The sequence below is a fragment of the Hippopotamus amphibius genome, chromosome 5 (assembly GCF_030028045.1).
Source record: "Hippopotamus amphibius kiboko isolate mHipAmp2 chromosome 5, mHipAmp2.hap2, whole genome shotgun sequence".
Taxonomy (NCBI): Eukaryota; Metazoa; Chordata; class Mammalia; order Artiodactyla; family Hippopotamidae; genus Hippopotamus; species Hippopotamus amphibius.
The window spans coordinates 136,286,979-136,306,821 of NC_080190.1; the positions used below are offsets into that span (position 1 = coordinate 136,286,979).

The 19,843-nt window shown below is 37.7% G+C and overlaps 1 protein-coding gene across 1 annotated transcript in view; it reads right to left on the bottom strand.

Annotated features, from left to right (window-relative positions):
- Positions 1-19,843, bottom strand: part of STK3 (serine/threonine kinase 3) — a 316,883-nt gene that overhangs the window by 91,181 nt on the left and 205,859 nt on the right. The window contains exon 9 of the mRNA XM_057735647.1: positions 9,976-10,168. Within this exon, the coding sequence (XP_057591630.1) occupies positions 9,976-10,168 (193 nt within the window). The remainder of the gene's footprint in view (positions 1-9,975; positions 10,169-19,843) is intronic.

Genomic DNA, 19,843 nt, shown 5'->3' on the forward strand with positions numbered 1-19,843 from the left:
GAATTCTCTTAACTTTTGCTTGTCTGGAAAGCTTTTGATTTCTCCCTCAAATCTGAATGAGATTCTTGCTGGGTAAAGTATTCTTGGCTGTAGGTTTCTCTCTTTCAGGACTTTCAGTATATCCTGCCATTCCCTTCTGGCCTGCAGAGTTTCTGTAGAAAGGTCAGCTGTTATCCTGATGGGTTTTCCCTTATATGTTGTTTGTTGCTTTTCTCTTGCTGCTTTTAATATTTTTTCTTTGTGTTGAATTGTCGTTAGTTTGATTAATATGTGTCTTGGTGTATTTCTCCTTGGGTTTATTCTGTATGGGACTCTCTGTGCTTCTTGGACTTGGTTCATTATTTCCTTTCCCATGTTGGGGAAGTTTTCCACTAGAACCTCTTCAAATATTTTCTCAGACCCTTTCTTGTTTTCTTCTTCTTCTGGGATGCCTATAATTCGAATGTTGGTACGTTTAAGGTTATCACTGAGGTCTCTGAGGCTGTCTTCTAGTCTTTTTATTTTTTTATCTTTTTCCTGCTCTGTGGCATTTATTTCTTCCATTCTATCTTCCAACTCACTTATTCGTTCTTCTGCCTCAGTCATTCTGCTGGTTAGAGCATCTAGAGTATTTTTAATTTCAGTTATTTTGTTATCCATTGCTGTTTGTTTTTCTGAGTTCTTATGAACTGTTTCTTGTACTTTCTCTAATTTGTTATCGAGATTTTGTATCATTTTTACTATCATTACTCTAAATTCTTTTTCAGGCATTTTTCCTATTTCCTCCTCATTTATTTGGTCTTGTGGGGTTTTTTCCTGCTCCTTTGCCTGCATGGTGTTTCTTTGTTTCCTCATGGTTGTCCAAGCTTTTGGGGTTGCTTGTCCTGGTGATAGAGGTGTTTATAGAAGACTGTCCAAGCCTCAGACTAATGTCCAAGTATTGGAGTAGACGAATATTCAGTCTGAGTCCAGAGGAGATGGGACAGTGTTTTTAACCAGTTCTCCAGAATGACTCTGATGGCAGATTCAAGGACTCCTATCCTCCAGGATGACTCTTCCCTCCTAATGAAGGACCCTTTTCTCTTTTCCTCGCTGCCTAGTCTGGTTTCACTGGCTCAGAGGGGGCCACATACAGAGGCCTCGCACCTGGCCCTTCACACCCGAGTTCCTGGTGTGAAACAGCTGCGCCAGCACCTCAGCTCTGGGGCGTGTGCAGAAGCGTGTGCGGACGCACCACACAAACCACGGCAATTCAAGATGGCGGCGGCGCCCCGCACTCCAGAGCAGAAATAAATGAAAAAGAAAGGGAAGAAACCATAAGAAAAATAAATAAAACTAAAAGCTGGTTCTTTGAGAAGATTAACAAAATTGATAAACCATTAGCCAGACTCATCAAGAAAAAAAGGGAGAAGATGCAAATCAACAGAATTAGAAATGAAAAAGGAGAAGTAACAACGGACACCTCAGAAATGCAAAACATCATGAGAGACTACTACAAGCAACTATATGCCAATCAATTGGATAACCTGGAAGAAATGGATACATTCTTAGAAAAATACAATCTTCCAAGACTGAACCAGGAAGAAATAGAAACCATGAACAGACCAATCACAAGTACGGAAATTGAGGCAGTGATTAAAAATCTCCCAACACACAAAAGCCCAGGACCAGATGGGTTCACGGGCAAATTCTATCAAACATTTCGAGAAGAGTTAACACCTATCCTTCTCAAACTCTTCCAAAATATTGCAGAAGGCGGAGCACTCCCAAACTCATTCTACGAGGCTACCAACACCCTGATACCAAAACCAGGCAAAGATGTCACAAAAAAAGAAAACTACAGACCAATATCACTGATGAATATAGATGCAAAAATCCTCAACAAAATACTAGCTAACAGAATCCAACAGCACATTAAAAAAATCATACACCATGATCAAGTGGGGTTTATCCCTGGGATGCAAGGATTCTTCAATATACGCAAATCAATCAACGTGATACATCATATCAACAAATTGAAGGATAAAAACCATATGATCATTTCAATAGATGCAGAAAAAGCTTTTGACAAAGTTCAACATCCATTTATGATAAAAGCTCTCCAGAAAATGGGCATAGAAGGAAATTACCTCAACATCATAAAAGCCATATATGACAAACCAAAAGCCAACATCATTCTCAACGGGGAAAAACTGGAAGAATTCCCCCTAAGAACAGGAACAAGACAAGGGTGTCCACTCTCACCACTATTATTCAACATAGTTTTGGAAGTGTTAGCCACAGCAATCAGAGAAGAAAAAGAAATCAAAGGAATCCAAATTGGAAAAGAAGAAGTAAAATTGTCACTCTTTGCCGATGACATGATATTATATATAGAAAACCCTAAAGACTCTACCAGAAAACTGCTAGCACTCATTGATGAGTTTAGTAAAGTAGCAGGATACAAAATTAATGCACAGAAATCTCTTGCATTCCTATACACTAACAACGGAAGAGCAGAAAGAGAAATGAAGGAAACTCTCCCATTCACCATTGCAACCAAAAGAATAAAATACCTAGGAATAAACCTGCCTAAGGAGGCAAAAGACCTGTGTGCAGAAAACTTTAAGACATTGATGAAAGAAATCAAAGATGACACAAACAGATGGAGGGACATACCATGTTCCTGGATTGGAAGAATCAACATCGTGAAAATGTCTGTACTACCCAAAGCAATTTACAGATTCAATGCAATCCCGATCAAATTACCAATGGCATTTTTCACAGAACTAGAACAAGAAATCTTACGATTTGTATGGAAACGCAAAAGACCCCGAATAGCCAAAGCAATCTTGAGAAGGAAAAATGGAGTTGGTGGAATCAGGCTTCCTGACTTCAAACTATACTACAAGGCCATAGTGATCAAGACAGTATGGTACTGGCACAAAAATAGACAGGAAGATCAATGGAATAGAATAGAGAACTCAGAAGTAAGCCCAAACACATATGGGCACCTTATCTTTGACAAAGGAGGCACGAGTATACAATGGAAAAAAGACAGCCTCTTCAATAAGTGGTGCTGGGAAAATTGGACAGCAACATGTAAAAGAATGAAATTAGAACACTTCCTAACACCATACACAAAAATAAACTCCAAATGGATTAAAGACCTACTTGTAAGGCCAGACACTATAAAACTCCTAGAGGAAAACATAGGCAGAACACTCTATGACATACATCAAAGCAACATCCTTTTTGACCCACCTCCTAGAATCAGGGAAATAAAATCAAGAATAAACAAATGGGACCTCATGAAACTTAAAAGCTTCTGCACAGCAAAAGAAATCATAAACAAGACTAAAAGGCAACCCTCAGAATGGGAAAAAATAATTGCTTATGAAACAACGGACAAAGGATTAACCTCCAAAATATACAAGCAGCTCATGAAGCTTAATACCAAAAAAGCAAATAATCCAATCCACAAATGGGCAGAAGACCTAAATAGACATTTCTCCAAAGAAGACATCCAGATGGCCAACACACACATGAAAAGCTGCTCCACATCACTCATCATCAGAGAAATGCAAGTCAAAGCCACAATGAGGTATCACCTCACACCAATCAGAATGGCCATCATCAAAAAATCTGGAAACCACAAATGTTGGAGAGGGTGTGGAGAAAAGGGAACTCTCCTGCACTGTTGGTGGGACTGTAAGTTGGTACAGCCACTATGGAAAACAATTTGGAGGTTCCTTAAAAAACTACAAATAGAACTTCCATATGATCCAGTAATCCCACTCCTGGGCATATACCCAAAGAAAACCATAATCCCAAAAGAAACTTGTACCATAATGTTTATTGCAGCACTATTTACAATAGCCAGGACATGGAAGCAACCTAAATGCCCATCAACAAATGAATGGATACAGAAGATGTGGCATATATATACAATGGAATATTACTCAGCTATAAAAAGGGATGAGATGGAGCTATATGTAATGAGGTGGATAGAACTACAGTCTGTCATACAGAGTGAAGTCAGTCAGAAAGAGAAGGACAAATATTGTATGCTAACTCACATATACGGAATCTAAAAATGGTACTGATGAACTCAGTGACAAGAGCATGGATGCAGATGCAGAGAATGGACTGGAGAACTCGAGGTATGGGAGGGGGCGGGGGGTGAAGGGGAAACTGAGACGAAGTGAGAGAGTAGCACAGACATATATATACTACCAAGTGTAAAATAGTCAGTGGGAAGTTGTTGTATAACAAAGGGAGTCCAACTCGAGGATGGAAGATACCTTAGAGGACTGGGGCAGGGAGGATGGGGGGGACTCGAGGGGGGGGAGTCAAGGAAGGGAGGGAATACAGGGATATGTGTATAAAAACAGATGATTGAGCCTGGTGTACCCCCCAATAAATAAATAAATAAATAAATAAATAAATAAATAAATATAAAAGGAAACAGAGAAAATGAAGCCCAAGAATTTTAGTTAAATAAAAGGAATAATCTCCTGTGTGAGTAATATGCATTGCAATAGCCACTGTGTGTCTATGGAAGCCCCTTTTCAGAGGCCTTTAAAAGAAAGACTGATTTTCATTTGCACAAGACTAATGTTTATATGCTTGTCTGTGCTCTGTGCTGGTAAAAGAGGTATTCTACGACCAAAATACCTACACTAATCGGCTCGAGCTGGGTCACATATCATTGAACATTCCACAGAGCAAAAGCACACAGGAGAATAGATCATATTCAGTACCCACAGGTAGCTCCAAACCATTGTAGCTGGCCACCTAGTACTTCTGCAGAGGAAAACCAAGAGTTTCTAACTGCCCAGTAATACACTGGGCATTTGCACCCAGCTGCAAGTGGTACTTGCAGTTTACTACTGTCACCTTTATTGCTATGTCATTGACGAAATTAACCTTCAAGAGGCATATAACATTTTTTCATGAAAGAATGGTAAGATCTCTGGAGAAGTGGGAAAGTGATCCACTTACACACTCCCGTAACCTGGCTAATTGTTTCTTGGCACCTAAAATTCCATCCTTAGTTATTTATTCCTTTGGCGCAAAGCTTTGTAGTTTTGGGGAAAAAATGTAAATATTTTAAGAAGATAAAACATCATTAAGCATTTTTACACCTACATATTGGACACTTTGCTGAAATGGGTTTTGGGAGGAAAGAGGAAGGAGAGGATCTGAATCAGACCTGGAAGAGAAGATGTTACTAAGCAAAGAATGGGGCGTGGAAGTTGTTGCTCAGACCCAATGGTCTCATACTTAGAATTGTGTCCAGCGGCACTAGATGAACTAGAGAGTGGGAATACCTAACGGTCAGTCTTCCTTTCTTGATATCTCTCCTTAACGCTTTCTAAATCAATCTAATATCTATTTCTAGGATAAATCCTAAAAACCTAAAGCAAAACCTAATTTGCTTTCTCTTACTAATTAAGTGAAACTATCAATACCTACATGCACTATCCAAAATGAAACAATAAACTGTGATATATTTTAAAAATCACCATGTATTATAGGCATATACAAAGAAGAAATCTAAAAAATACATATTAAATTAAAATTACTTAATCCAATATTTAATAATTGATGAAGTTATAAGTTAATGTAAACAAACAATATAAAATCAAAGTATTTAGATATGGGTTTTTCCTCTTAATGTAACATGGTCTCCATCTACTTCACCATCTGGCTCACTGTCTGCTGCCATGTGCTCTACTGCATCTCCATCCTTCCTAAATACAACAGGTGAATTCTAGGCACTGAGAGGACAGTAAAGCTGCTTATTTCCTTGCTCTAAAAAGTGGTTGAGTCCTAGCTGCACCTGAGAAGTACTGGTAGAAGGTTACTGTTTTGCTATTTTAGTTTATGTGTTAAACAGAGATGCTCTGGTCTGCAGAACCAGCATCTCTAAGGGGCTACTGCTATGACGCACACTTGTCAGGTTAGTTATGTGGACCCAAGAGCGGAGTTTAATCTCATACTCAAGCCTACTGCTCCAACCTGAGGAGATCTCTGAAGCTCCAGATTCTGCCTTAGAATGTACTTTTCCTCCACTTCATGTCATTTGCAATCCTACTGGACTTTCATTCTATAGCTTCCTCCAAATTTCTATAAGAGATGTTCAGCCAGCTAGGGCTGAGGCCTAGGCCCTACACCACACAATGAGAAAGCTTCTCATTGGCAGCAACCTATTATTACACCACAGCTGACTGAAATTCAGCAGCCACTGCCACCGCCTCTGGTGAGCCTTCTGATTGTACAGGCTGGAAAACTAAATGCTGCATTTCCTATAACACCCTGCACCTAGAGTCCTAGATAAGTGTACTTTCCCACGACTGGGAAAGCAAGAAAGGAGGCGGAGACCACAAGCCTGCTACCTCAGTTATTTCCTCCTGGCAGCAGAGCTTTTCAGACAAGGGTTTTTTCACAGCAGCATTCCAGCATCCAGTCACCAGCCTCACAGGTGCTAAATGGTGGCTGCAGTCTCAGGCGTAGCTTTCTAATCCCTGAAGAGCAACAGGGATTGATCTCAATCTGTATTATTGAACTCGGTAGTGCCGATGGCAGCCTCTGGATTCACTGACTCGCTGACTGTGGTAGCAGTAGCAGTTCCATGAGGGTCACATGTGCAGTGGTGTGGAAGTCATTCCTGGAGGCCTAGCTACACAGCCCTCTCTTCCAACCTTTCCACTGATTTTGTTAATATCTGCATTGCTGACTTAAATCTTTTTATGTTTAAAATTCTTAGAGTAGTTTCTGTCCTCCAATAAACCCCGACTGATATAAGCCTATACGTGTATAACTGTTCAACCCTCATAACAGAACCATCACCTAGGTCATACTACATAGTGTCTACAAGAATATCATCAAAGATCTTGTCAACTACTTTCCCCAAATCATAAAACTCAATATCCAAACACAGCAGTTTCTCTGATCTACAGGTTTAGCAAAGCTGTCAAAAAAGGAAGTCAAATTATTCTGATATGATTTGTTCCCAGTAACCTATCCTGACATAATGATTCAGGTCTCCTTTCCTAAAGGACTCACAAATGTTCTAGACTCCTGCCCAAGGGAATGTCAAGCTCACCAGCCCACAGTAATGATGTGATATTGGGTTCACCACTTACTTGCTATGAAATCTTGGACAAGTCACTTCACATTCCCAAGTCTCAGTTTCCGCAGTGGCAAATGATAGTGACAATGTTACTTTACAGAGTCCTTGTGAGAAATTAATGAGATAACACATGCAAAGTCCCAAACACAATACTTGGCCCATACCAGACCCACAATTAATGATAGCTATAACCTGAGAAATTTACCTTTTCTTCTCTTTTCTGAAAATAATACATAAAATAAAATTGAACTCTTTCATGCTTACATGGCACTTGCCTCATTTTCTCAAGAAGACATCAAACCTCACAAACACTGGAATATAGTTCTCTCTCCTGCGAGTTATCTCAAGACATTACTGATGAGATTCCTAGCCAGGAGATATCAACTTAGCTGAGTGCTCCCTTACCACTTCCTCATGTTGTCATTCAAATGTCTTGTATTTATATTTGTGCTATTCTCTTCATTTTGGAGATATTATTCTCTACAGAACCCCTCTGGCTAGTGGACTGGTTAAAGAGAGATGGAGCAAGGTCTTGGAAGAGGCAGAGAAAGGTGCCTGCCCTGTGACAGAAGTGAACAGAGCTGCTTGTGGGCTCAGCATCTCCAGCTCCAGGCCCAGGCAGATCAGGCCTCCTTCACTGCGTGAGGGAAACAGGGCTGGGCTCTCTGGATGCTCCAGCTTCCGAAGTTGTTGGAGGATAAACTGACATAGCGGGCACATGGAGACTAGCTAAAACCATGAAACACAGCTGCTAATCTGACTGGAGAGTGTGCCACTTCATTAAATACCAACAGAGATAGCTTCCTCTCAGGGCAACTACAGTTACCAATCCAGCCCAGCTCTGTAAGGCCAGAAAGTTCCACCATAGAAACGGTGCAGATTTGAACAAGGTAAAAGGCCCCAGTTTTTTCTTTGATGAAACAACTGCTCTTCCAGAGTTACCCCAAAAGAAGTAATCTCTACTAACTCATCCATTTAATGACAATGGATTCCGGACCTGATCCTAATCTATTTCTTCAGGACAAAAAATCCTAAATGTTTATTTCCTTAATGACAACCAACCTGCTTATACCTCATAATTCCAACTGGCAAAGACTAATCTGGATAAAGTATAACATACAAGGAAGTAGAGATCCATGTGTAAATCCTGAGTGATGCCAGACTGTGAAAGGCCTGGGTTACCAAGCTGAAGCCTGGATGTTACATGGGTAATAAGATCTCAGGGAAATAGGAATGGGAAGAGGGGGAGTGGGAGAGGGATGGTAAAAGTAATGCCATCATGGCTGAAAATAAGTTTGGAGAGTTCTTTGGACATGCTCTCTGGGTCTAGGCCCATTTTTTTAAAAAACAGATCAAATATTAAATATATGTTGTCATTTTTCTCCATTTCCCTTCAAAAGATATTTTAATAATTTTGCTTTTTACAGTCAAATCACCACACTTTTCAGAGGTAAGGAAAACAGGTCTATAATTTCTAGCTTCATGGATAAAGGTATAAAAAAGAATGCACACATAATTTAAACTAAGAATATTAAATCAGGCAACTCTTTTGAAACTCCAATGGAAAGGTGATGGAAATCAGAATTTTCAGCACAAAATATAATATTCTAGAGATTTTTGGAAAATTAAAAATAATATAATGCTATTATCTTTTAAGGAACAAAAAATACATAAAATCTTCTTAGGGAACAAAAATGCTAAAGACACATTAGCAAGTGGGGCTTCCATTAATGCAATATAGCCTAAGAGCTCCTACCAACTAATCTAAGACGTTTTACAGAAGATTCAGATCTTTCAAACTATACAACCATAATGGGCTATGTGTACTATGAAATGTGAAGAAAGCAACAGCAGAGAGCCAAATGACTTGAAGCTATGAGGAAAGACTTATCAAGCAGCTCACAGGGTGGGTAACAGAATGAAAGGGGTAGGCAAAAAGAAAAATGTCAGAGAGGAAATTCCTACCTATATCCATTTTACACTATCAGCAAATCACTTGACTCTATAACTTTCTAGGCTCTGCAATGCAAGAAGTCATGTATTACTGCTTCATGCTGTTGAGAAGTTGTTCTATGTAGTGAAAAACAGCCTTGTGCTTAGACTTTGACATTGACTACACATGACTAGGGTGATACTGGGAAGAAAAAGGTCAGTAGGTATCAAGAGGTAATTAATCTGCTTTTGCCTATAACTGAGAAAATCACAATGCCCTACATTGTTAACTGCAATCTTAAAGAGCCAAATTTATACAAAAAAAAAAAGCTAGCCTGTGAAAGTATCTCTGTCTTCATCACTCTGTAAGCAACGGAGATTAGAGAGAACTCCTAAATCATCATTTCAGCCCTGCAGCACCCCTGGCACTGTGCCCTGCATGAGAGAAGCAGTAGTAAATATGCACTGAACTGAATTTTCTGCGTGAGGATATCTTGCCTCTTAATTCTTCTTTCTACTGTTTCTTCTTTTCCCACCTTAGCCTTTACTTCTCCCCTTAGCTTGCTCGCCTCTGTCATTGCAGCTTAACTGATAACTTGGATAACATGAAATAATATTGTGTTATATTATTTGGAACAGAATTTTAGGTTCACTTTTGTAACTGGAAAAGTAGATGTTAGGAACACTATCTTTTTATCTCAAAAATACTTTACAAATTAATTTATGGGTTAGCATCCTTCAACAGAAAAAAGTTCCATAACCCTAAGTTATATTAAAAGAATTTTTGAAAATTTACTTGTACCATATTCCTTTCACTGTTAAATGAAGCCAAGAAACAAAATTTCCCACAACTGGCTATAGCAAGTAACACAGCACTATCCTGGTTTCTATAGAAGCATACTCTCAAAACAGAAAGTTAATATTCAATGGGAAAAAAGGCCACATACTTCTCATAGTTCCATCTTCTTCTTCCTCATCCTCGCTGTTTATAACCATGGTCCCCAAGTCCGCTTCTAACATTGTGCTATTATGTTCAATCATGGTCTGGGCCCCTTCACTCATCGTGCTTGTGGCCCTCATGGTGCCCACGCTTTCCGAGCTAGTCTTCACCATCGTGTGTGAATCCAGCTCATCTTCATCCTGCAAGCAAAACACTGCAATGAAGACTTTTCTAACACAGATGGATATCTCACAATAGTACAATCATATTATACGTTTAACAATAAAAAATACTACTATCACTACCAATTTTAATGTAAGGACAAACATATAGTGTGATCATAAGAGCCAAAGTTATCCAAAATAACTTAAAGATTTAGGTAATTAAAGCTCAAGCAACAGAAATTGTTTGATGAAACAGAAGGCTGCTAGTTGTCCTTAAAATAAGGATTAAAATAGGTAGATTATCAACAAAGAATATTTAACAAAATAAACAGAAGAGAGCACATTAAAGACAGAACATGTTGGCACTAATATAATAGCCTTAATAATGTTTATAACTTTGTACAAAAGCCATTAGCTTTTTTAAAAATTATGATAAATATACATAACATAAAATTTACCATTTCAATCATTTTTCAGTGCACAGTTCTGTGGCATTAAGTACATTCCCAGTGTTGTCCAATCATCATCAACAACCCTTTTCCAGAAATTTTTCATTAACTCAAACAGAAATTCTGTACCCATTAAAAACTAACTCCCTATTACTCCCTTCACCCAACCCCTGGTAACCTCTATTCTACTTTCTGTCACTATGAATTCACCTATTCTAGGTACCTCGTAAAAGCAGAAGCATGCCTTTTGGGTCTTTTGGGTCTGGCTTATTTCACTTAGCATTTGTTTTCAAGGTTCATCCATGTTGTTCCAGATGTCAGAATTTCATTCCTTTTTAAGACTGAATGATATTCCATTGTGTACACACACACACCCACACACACACACCCCTTATGTTTACCCATTCATTTGTTAATGGACATTAGGTGTTTACACCTCTCGGTTATTATGAAAAATGTTCTGAACACTGGTAAAGAAGTACCTACAGATAGATGGTCCCTGACTTAATGATGGTCCGACTTGGTATTTTTCAATTCTACAACAGTACAAAAGAGATACACATTCAGTAGAAACCGTGCTTTGAAGTCTGAACTTTTCCCGGGCTAGCAATGTGTGGTACAACACTCTCGTGATGCTGGGCAAGAGCAGCAAGCAAGCTGCAGCTCCCAGGCAGCCACGTGATCAGGATGTAAACAACCCATACACTTACAACAATTCTGTACCCGTACAACCATTCTGTGTCTCACGTTCAGTATAATATTCAACGAATTACGTGAGATTCCACACTTTATTATAAAACAGGCTTTGTCCATTAGAAGGAGCCAACCCCGCCGACACTGATTTCAGGCCTCTAGCCCCCAGAATTGTGAAACAATAAAGTTCTGTTGTTTAAGGAAAAAAAAAAAAAACAGGCTTTGTGCTAGATGCTTTTGTCAAACTGTAGGCTACTTTAAGTGTTCTGAGCACATTTAAGTTAGGCTAGACTAAGCTATGCTTTTCGGTAGGTTAGGTGTATTAAATGCATTCTCAACTTAATGATATTTTCAACTAATGATGAGTTTATCAGGAAATAAGTTAAGGAAGATCTGTATTTGAGTCCCTGCTTTCAATTCCTTTGGGTGTATACCTAAAAGTGCAATTTATATCAAATGGTAATTCTATATTTGGGGGGGAACCGTCAAAATGTTTTCCACATTGGCTGCACCATATTATACTCCAACAGTGTACAGGGTTCCAACTTCTCCACATCTTCACCAACACTTGTTATTCCCAGCCCCCCATTTTCTGATAACAGCCATCCTAATGGATATGTGGTATCTCGTGGTTTGATTTGCATTTCCCTAATAACTAGTGATGTTGAGCATCTTTTCATGTGCTTATTGCTTATTTGTGTGTCTTCTTTGGAGAAATGTCTATTCAAGTCCTTTGCCCATTTTTGTTATAAATTGTTTTCTTGTTGTTGAGCTGAAGAAGTTCATTATATGTTCTGGATATTAATCCCTTATCAAATATATGATTTGCAAATATTTCTCTCCATTCTGTAGGTTGTCTTTTCACTCTCTTGGTAGTTTCTTTGATACACAAAAACTTTTCATTTCAATGAAGTCCAATTTATTTTTTTCTCTTGTTGCTTAATGCTTTTGTTGTCATACCCTAGCCATTGGCTTTTAAATGTAAATTCACAGAAGAATCAAATTAGTAATATAATGGACTTCCCTGGTGGTGCAGTGGTTAAGAATCCGCCTGCCAATGCAAGGGACACAGGTTTGAGCCCTGGTCTGGGAAGATCCCACATGCCACGCAACAACTAAGCCCGTGGCCACAACTACTGAAGCCCGAGCACCTAGAGCCCATGTTCTGCAACAAGAGAAGTCACCACAGTGAGAAGCCCTCGCACCGCAAAGAGTAGCCCCTGCTCACCACAACTACAGAAAGCCTGCTTGCAGCAATGAAGACCCAGCACAGCCAATAAATAAGTAAATTTATTTTAAAAAATTAGCAATGTAAATATGAACCAAAAAAATGCTCTTTAGAATGTTCACCAAAAGATAAACTGGAATAGGGCCATAAAACTAAACAAATTCTGTTTGAGAAACCAAGCAATGTGCTATTTGGAAAAACTTGATCATGCACTGAAGTTAATTTATATCTATACTACTTTAAGTAGAAACAAACAAAACCTAAGTTCTGACAGAGGTCAAAATGCAAATATTGGAGAACAGGAATACCCATGTTGTTCTCAGCTGTTTGATGGCCCTCCTCTTCCTAAACCTATAGGACAAATTCAGCATTATAGCTCAAAGTCTTTTGGCCTTCTTTCATGAGCTTCTCTTCTCTTAGAAGACTTCTATGTTCTTATGCCTTCAACTAATATATTGAGGACTCCCAAATCCTAACATCTTCCCGACCTTATTTACTACTTAAATGCTTCATGATGTTTAAAACTCAACAGTCTCAAATGAGATCGTTTTATCCATCTCCCTGGCCTCTCCAGTCTGCCACCATCCCCAACAACCACTACAAACCACAGTCATCTTCATTAGCTAACTGAAAGTAAAACTTCAATGTCTTTTGGGGTTTATTCTCTTTCATTCCTTATGTACACATCAGTCAACAGGTTCTTCTTCAGAAAATTCTTTCTCAGCTCCATCTCTTCTTCCCCACTACCACTGCTGCGGAGTATGTATTCCTCCTTACCTCATGCCTGAGTTATTGCAGAAAGAGCACCCTAACTTTCTAGAATCAGACAGATGTTAGTTCAAACCCTGGCTCAACTCACTTATTAGACTTAAGGCCTTTAGGAACCTATTTAAACTCTCTGAACTTTAGTTTCTTTCACTGGTGTTACGATGATTAAATGAAAAAAGGTATGCAAAATGCTTGCATGCTACTGAGAATAAGGTAGTTTCACCCCTTCTTTAAAGTACACGTACTATACCAATCTTTCTTGAATACTACTTGTATTATAATATTCTTCTACTGAAGAATCTATAATGGCTCCCAGTTCTTGCCTGCACTGAAAGCTAAACAAAGGTGCCTAGATTTTAATGTCCTCTATGTTATTTTATATGGCTGGTCCTATTTTTCCCACTGTTCACATATCATTCAATAGAGTCAGGCTGACCTCAACTGAGTCTCCAGGTGCCGTAAACCCATATGCTCATTAAGACTTCATCTTTGCTCACATCTTCTTCTCTACCCAGGATGCTCTTTCTTCTCTAATTCATTTTAATTAAATCCTATCTAGTTCCAGATCAAGTATCTATTACCTTCATGGCTAATTCAGTCTTTATTAATTATCCTCTTTTCCAAACTTCTAGAATTTATAATGTGCATTATATACTTCTGCATTTAAATTTATGATCTCATACTGTAACTGTTTCATAAAATCTTTCATAAATGTAAGAACCTATGGATAAGAATGCCTTAAAGTACTTCTGAATCTACTAAAGTGTTTCATTCAGTACTCCACACACAGTAAGTATTTATTATATATTTACTTTTTCACAGAATTATAGAATCATGAACCTTTAATAATTCAGCCCCTCAATTTACACATAAAAAACCGAGGCCCACAGAAAGTAAGAGACTTCCCCAAGGTCATACACCTACTTAAAAGTAGAGCTGGGACTAAGAAACTAGTTCCTTTATTTCTTAATCCATTATTCCACCAAGTACATGTAACTTACTCACATTTAAATTTTGATCTACTTGAATGCTTAAGTTAGAGGTGCAGGTTTACAATTTTAACAGCTTACATCACCAGCTCCTATGCCCAAAGAGTCCCATACAAATTACTTGGTCCATCCTAGTCACAGCCCCTGTCTCCTCTCAGACTATTAGCAGTTTTCACTGTTTCCCCTCTTGCCCCCGTTGGTCTCCAACATAACAGGCAGGTTGATCCTTTCAAAAGGCAAATCACATCATGCAACTCTCCTCTCAAAACCCTGCATTTGGCCTCCCATCACTTACAATAAAGCCCAAAATCTTTACCATGGCCAAATGTGATCTGGCTCAGTAATATGTGCCAATCCCATCTCCTATCACATTCCTTCTCACTCACCAAGTTCCAGCCAGGCTGGCGTCCTTTGCTGTTTCTTGAGCATTATAAGCATGTTCCTCCTTGGGCTTTTAAATTGGCTGATCTCTCAGCCTGGAATGCTCTTCTTTAAGACAGTTTTATTTTTTGCTTAATTCAGGTCTCCACTTAGATGTTACCTCCTTAGTGAGGGTTTTTCTGACCACCAATCCAAAACTGAAGTCTCCATCAATCTTTTACCCTTCTATATCTTTCACAGCCTATACCTGGCTTTTCTACCAGTAGAATATAAGTTTGATGAAGGCAAAGAAGCCTTTTTCACAGATGAACCCTCAATGCTTAGAACACCTAGCATATAGTAGGTACTTGATAAAAATTTATTTAGTAAATGAAGCAATTTATATTTCTACTTAATTCATTCAACAAGCATTTATTGTAAACTTACAATACATCAAGAAGTGATCAGACAATGGAGGTACAAAGATGAATGAGAAATGGTTTTGCTCCATTTTTGTTTTTTTAAGAGGTCTGAGGCCTAACAGAAACTGTCTGACATATGAACAACAGACTACAAGGCAATCTATTAAATGCCATAAGAAAAGGGTTGGCGAAGAACAACGGGAGTACCAAGAGTAGAGCCTCTAACTCCTCCTCTATCAAATGAAGAAAACCCTCACAAGAGGACACTGTCCTTAAATGAGGTCTTAAAGGATGAGAATACTATAATATTTAATATATATACATGAATGGGGTTGTTTTACGTTACAACTTTTTACAAGAGAACTACATTCAGATATCCCTTCTCAGCTTAGACACGCCGAGACTGAATTAGGTGCCATTCTTTTGCATTGCTATAGCACCTCATGCTTACGCTGATCATACACTCATTACACAACACTGTAACTGTCTGTACACTGGACTTGTCCAAATCTTCTATTAGACTCTAAAATCTATGAGAGCGGTAACCAGATCTTGTTAACAGTTATATTCCTGGTATCCAGTACAAAGCCTTGTTCCCATTACATAACCTATTCTATTCAGGTTAAAGCCCTCATTAGGAGGTAGTGCTAAAGCACATAATGTTATGCAAGGTTCTACTGCAGAACTTTATTTAAACCAACTAATTATTTAAAACATAGACTGGCTATTAAAGAAACTTTGGGAGGGAAAATAATATTGTTAATTAGAATTATTGTTAATTAAATTGATCATTTATCAAATAATGATAGTTATCACCAAGGAGTCAGAAGCACTATACTAAGGCTTTTTGTAGGTCACTCTTATTTAATGCTTTTATGAATACTGTGAGATATTATTGTCCCCATTGTGTAAATGATGAACCTAAAGTTCAAATGGGTTTAATAATTTGTCCAAGGTCATATAACAAATAATTGGAGGAGCAAGGATTCTAACCAGGTTGTTTGATTCTAAAGCCTAATATCTAACTTCTGACTGTATAAGGCTTTTAAATTTTAAATCATTTCTCAATTCTAGTCTAATTTATATTAGAGGTTAGCTAGAGTATGTTTCATTTTGCTAAGTTAAGAGATGAAGAAACTGACATACACGTAAGTAAACTAATTTGCATTTGGTCAAAAAGCTAATAAAAAAGCTTTTACTCTTTTCAGTAGACTCCACTAAGGAGGGACTCCACTAAGCTGGATTTTCTCTCAGTTCTTTTTAAAAATCTACTGCTAGTTTAATTATCTTATTTTATCATGGTTGCAACCAGTTAATTCCTAAAACATAAAATCTATTTTTATATGCATGAGTCACTCATCTCTTATCCTTGTAAGATTCAGTGCTATGACCATTAAATTTAACAAGAAACGTAACATCTGGTTGGTGTGAAATAATACTTTAAAATTTTCCTATATTCTATATTAGACTTGAATCTATGCTGGGATGATAAAGCTTGCACCTCTGGATTCACATAACTGGCTTAACCTATAAAATCAAAAAACACTAACTCAAGTTTGGAAGGGATTGCTTTCACTGCATATTATTTTCACTTACATAGTCACTTTGCTAAAGGATACTAAACCAATTTACAAATTGACAGTAAAAAAAAAAAGTAATGAAAAAAATAATGATCACTCAATTCACTAATGAAAGAATGGCATCCAAACAGTAATTGATAAAGTATGGAAGGAATGAGAAGTTGTTTTTTATGAAATTACAAAACTCAAACACTAATAATTTGTTGATGGTGTTGAAAACTTTTAGTAACACTTTTTACTTTTTTAAATCATTAACTCAAATTATTCTTGATATTTTAGGTGATTGTTAAAGCTTCATTTGATACTTTTAACATTTTCATAATAAAAGTTATTTATAATGTTTTTCCAAAGTTATAATTCATTTATATATACTCTATTATTCCTTAATAGAGAAAAGCAGAAGAAAAACATGTTGACACTTTATAGAAAAAGGTCTGCAGAGCAGATGCTTCCCCACTGTAGAAAGCGGCCAATTCCAGTAAGGAATACAATAGCGTTTTCAATCAGTGGTCATCATGTGCCAGGAATGCAAAACAGAGTACTGACGATAGTCCAGGTTATGAATCATAAAATCCACATGGAATACAAATATTTGAAAACATTATTAGGAAATCCTACTCCACTGCTAAGACAGATTTATGCTATAACAGTCTGAGAAATAATCAGAGCCTTTGCACTAGGTATCTTTACATTTGCAGTATCTACCACCTTAAGGGATTTTCTAAATATTCAGCTAATATCTGATTGATTTAAAGGATATTAACACAAACATTTTAGAAAGCATTTGTCATTTCTAACAGTAACAAGATAGACGGTTCTTAAATAGGTGTCTTTTTAATTTTAAATATTCTAATATTTTCTCTTCTTTAAATATTAAGTACTTCTTTATTACATATACAATTACATAACAGTGCATTATCAGTACAGAACAATGATCTCAGTGGCACTGATTTCAATTAGACACTCCTACTGAGTATGCATTCTACTACAGCGTGACTAAATTTATTTTTCCGGAAAAAAATGAACATGTAAGACACATAAGTGAACCAATTATACAAAACATTGGAATATTATAGTGGTGCAGATACCTGTAAAACCTTTTAGAGGTGTTAAGCAGGGATGGCACTGACAGCAAAAAATAATGCAACAAAACATACTATAAATACAAAACTGAGCTTTCAAGATAGTAAGGGAAATCTCCAAGAGCCCTAAATGAACTACGAGCTAGAGTGAGAATAAGCCAAGTCTGACTTTAGGGCTGCCATAGGGGCATGTGATGACGGGGATGGGATGGTGATAGGGCATCCATTTTAATGGATAAAGGAAGATAAAAGTCTTTGGGTTCTCTCCAAAGTAGAACTGAAACTCTTACATAACGCTGGGAATCTTGAAAGTGTACATCCTCAGTGAAAGGAAAGATGAGAAAAAAATGTGCTCACAGGTAAAGGAGATGACATACAAACTTGTCTGCCTCACCTGGGCTATAGGTAAAGGTGAGGAATGGATGGGGGGCGGGGGGGTTAGCTTTAGAAGGTACAGACATGTTTTTGGGTTTCCTAACATCACCCACATGGTCTGGGGAACCCCAGGCTGAGAAATCAGTTGAATGCAGTTTCAGTAATGGAAGCATCCTGGGTGCCTGATGAAAACAAATTAAAATCCATCCTAAAGGGACTCACACTCAAGCTTCAACAGAGAACTCACATCATTCTCAGAGATAAAATTCAACTACACTTGAGCTTACAAAAAGGCAAACAATGAACAAACAAGCTGCCAAGACCTATGTAAAACAAACAAACAAAACAGAATTAAGACTCAATTGCTCCTTAGAATTAAATTAGTTCCCTTAGACAGCTGGATCTTTCTAAGATAAAAATTGCTAGAATAAAAATTAGTAAAGAGTAGACAGCGGCATCCTAGACTGGGAAAAACAAGCACAAAGGTAGAAATATTATGGCTAGAAGGGAAAGCATTAAGTGAATTTGACTGCAGTAAGGATGGCCTACAGGTTACAGAGTGCTTTAAACACCGAGAGCCAGCATAAGCTGCTTGGCAGAGGAGTGATGGGAACCTTGGAATCTAAAGGATGAACTGGAGAAGGAGAAGACTGGAGAAAGAGAAGCTGGAAACAGAAGGCTATTACTGAAATCTAATTAGAATCTGCACTGAAAAGGCCCTATACAAACCGGTTTAAATGACAAGTCTACTCTAAAAGAAATCATGAAAGAAGAATCAACATATTCTAGAAACTTTCTGGACATCCAATACAATGAACCAAAAATAACTACAATATTCTGGACCTAAAGAGGCCAAACTGACTCTAAAGAGAAATTTGTAAAAGATTTTAATTTGAATAGACGAAGACAGCAAATAAAATAAATAATGCCAGCTATTTATAACCAAAAAATGACTCAATGGAATTTGCCACTTTAGCACATGATAAAATCTAATGATTAACTTGTGGTGAAAGAGTCAAATAAGAAATCAACACAGCATGTGCAGTACAACTTCAAGGAAGAGCGTAAAATTGGGGAAACCTGTGGCAGAAATCTTTTACGTTTCTCCCTATGCAGAACTAAATTAGATCTTGGTGGTTGCGCATACATGCTAACCTGTGTCAGTAAATAAATTTTTTGATTCTTGAGCTGGAAAAGGCAAAAATCAAAGGGAACTATTGTACATGTGCTTGTATGCCTCACATCATGGAAGAGCACTGTGTACCATTAAACTAAAGATACTCTCTACTATAGCAAGGTGAAACTACTAATGTGACCCAACAAAGCATTCATTATCTTTAAATTCCACCCCCAAACACGGTAAAGGATAGCACTTATCCATTGCCTCTGTTACCAATATATCTGCAGTGTTTACTGTTTCTGTGTTACAAGTGAAAGAGCCCACAGCAGGATCAACTGGTTAACTCTGTTCTCATTTTAGTACCATATTCAACCCAACTGAGCTAACAACTACTGAGAAAATATCAGAAATATTCTCCTCCAAACAGCTGTCCTTAAGCACTGTTTCAGTGTCTGAAGGTTGAAAAAAGTAATAAATTGATATTCACCAATTAAATGTTACTAAGACATAATATCTGGAAATCTGTACAAAGAATGAACTTTCTTCCCACTGCTATAAGTAGGTGGTCCTTTTACTTCACTGCAAAAGCAGCTGACAGCTTATACAGCTGCTGTCTTTGACATACCTGTCTTTAACAAACAGAAA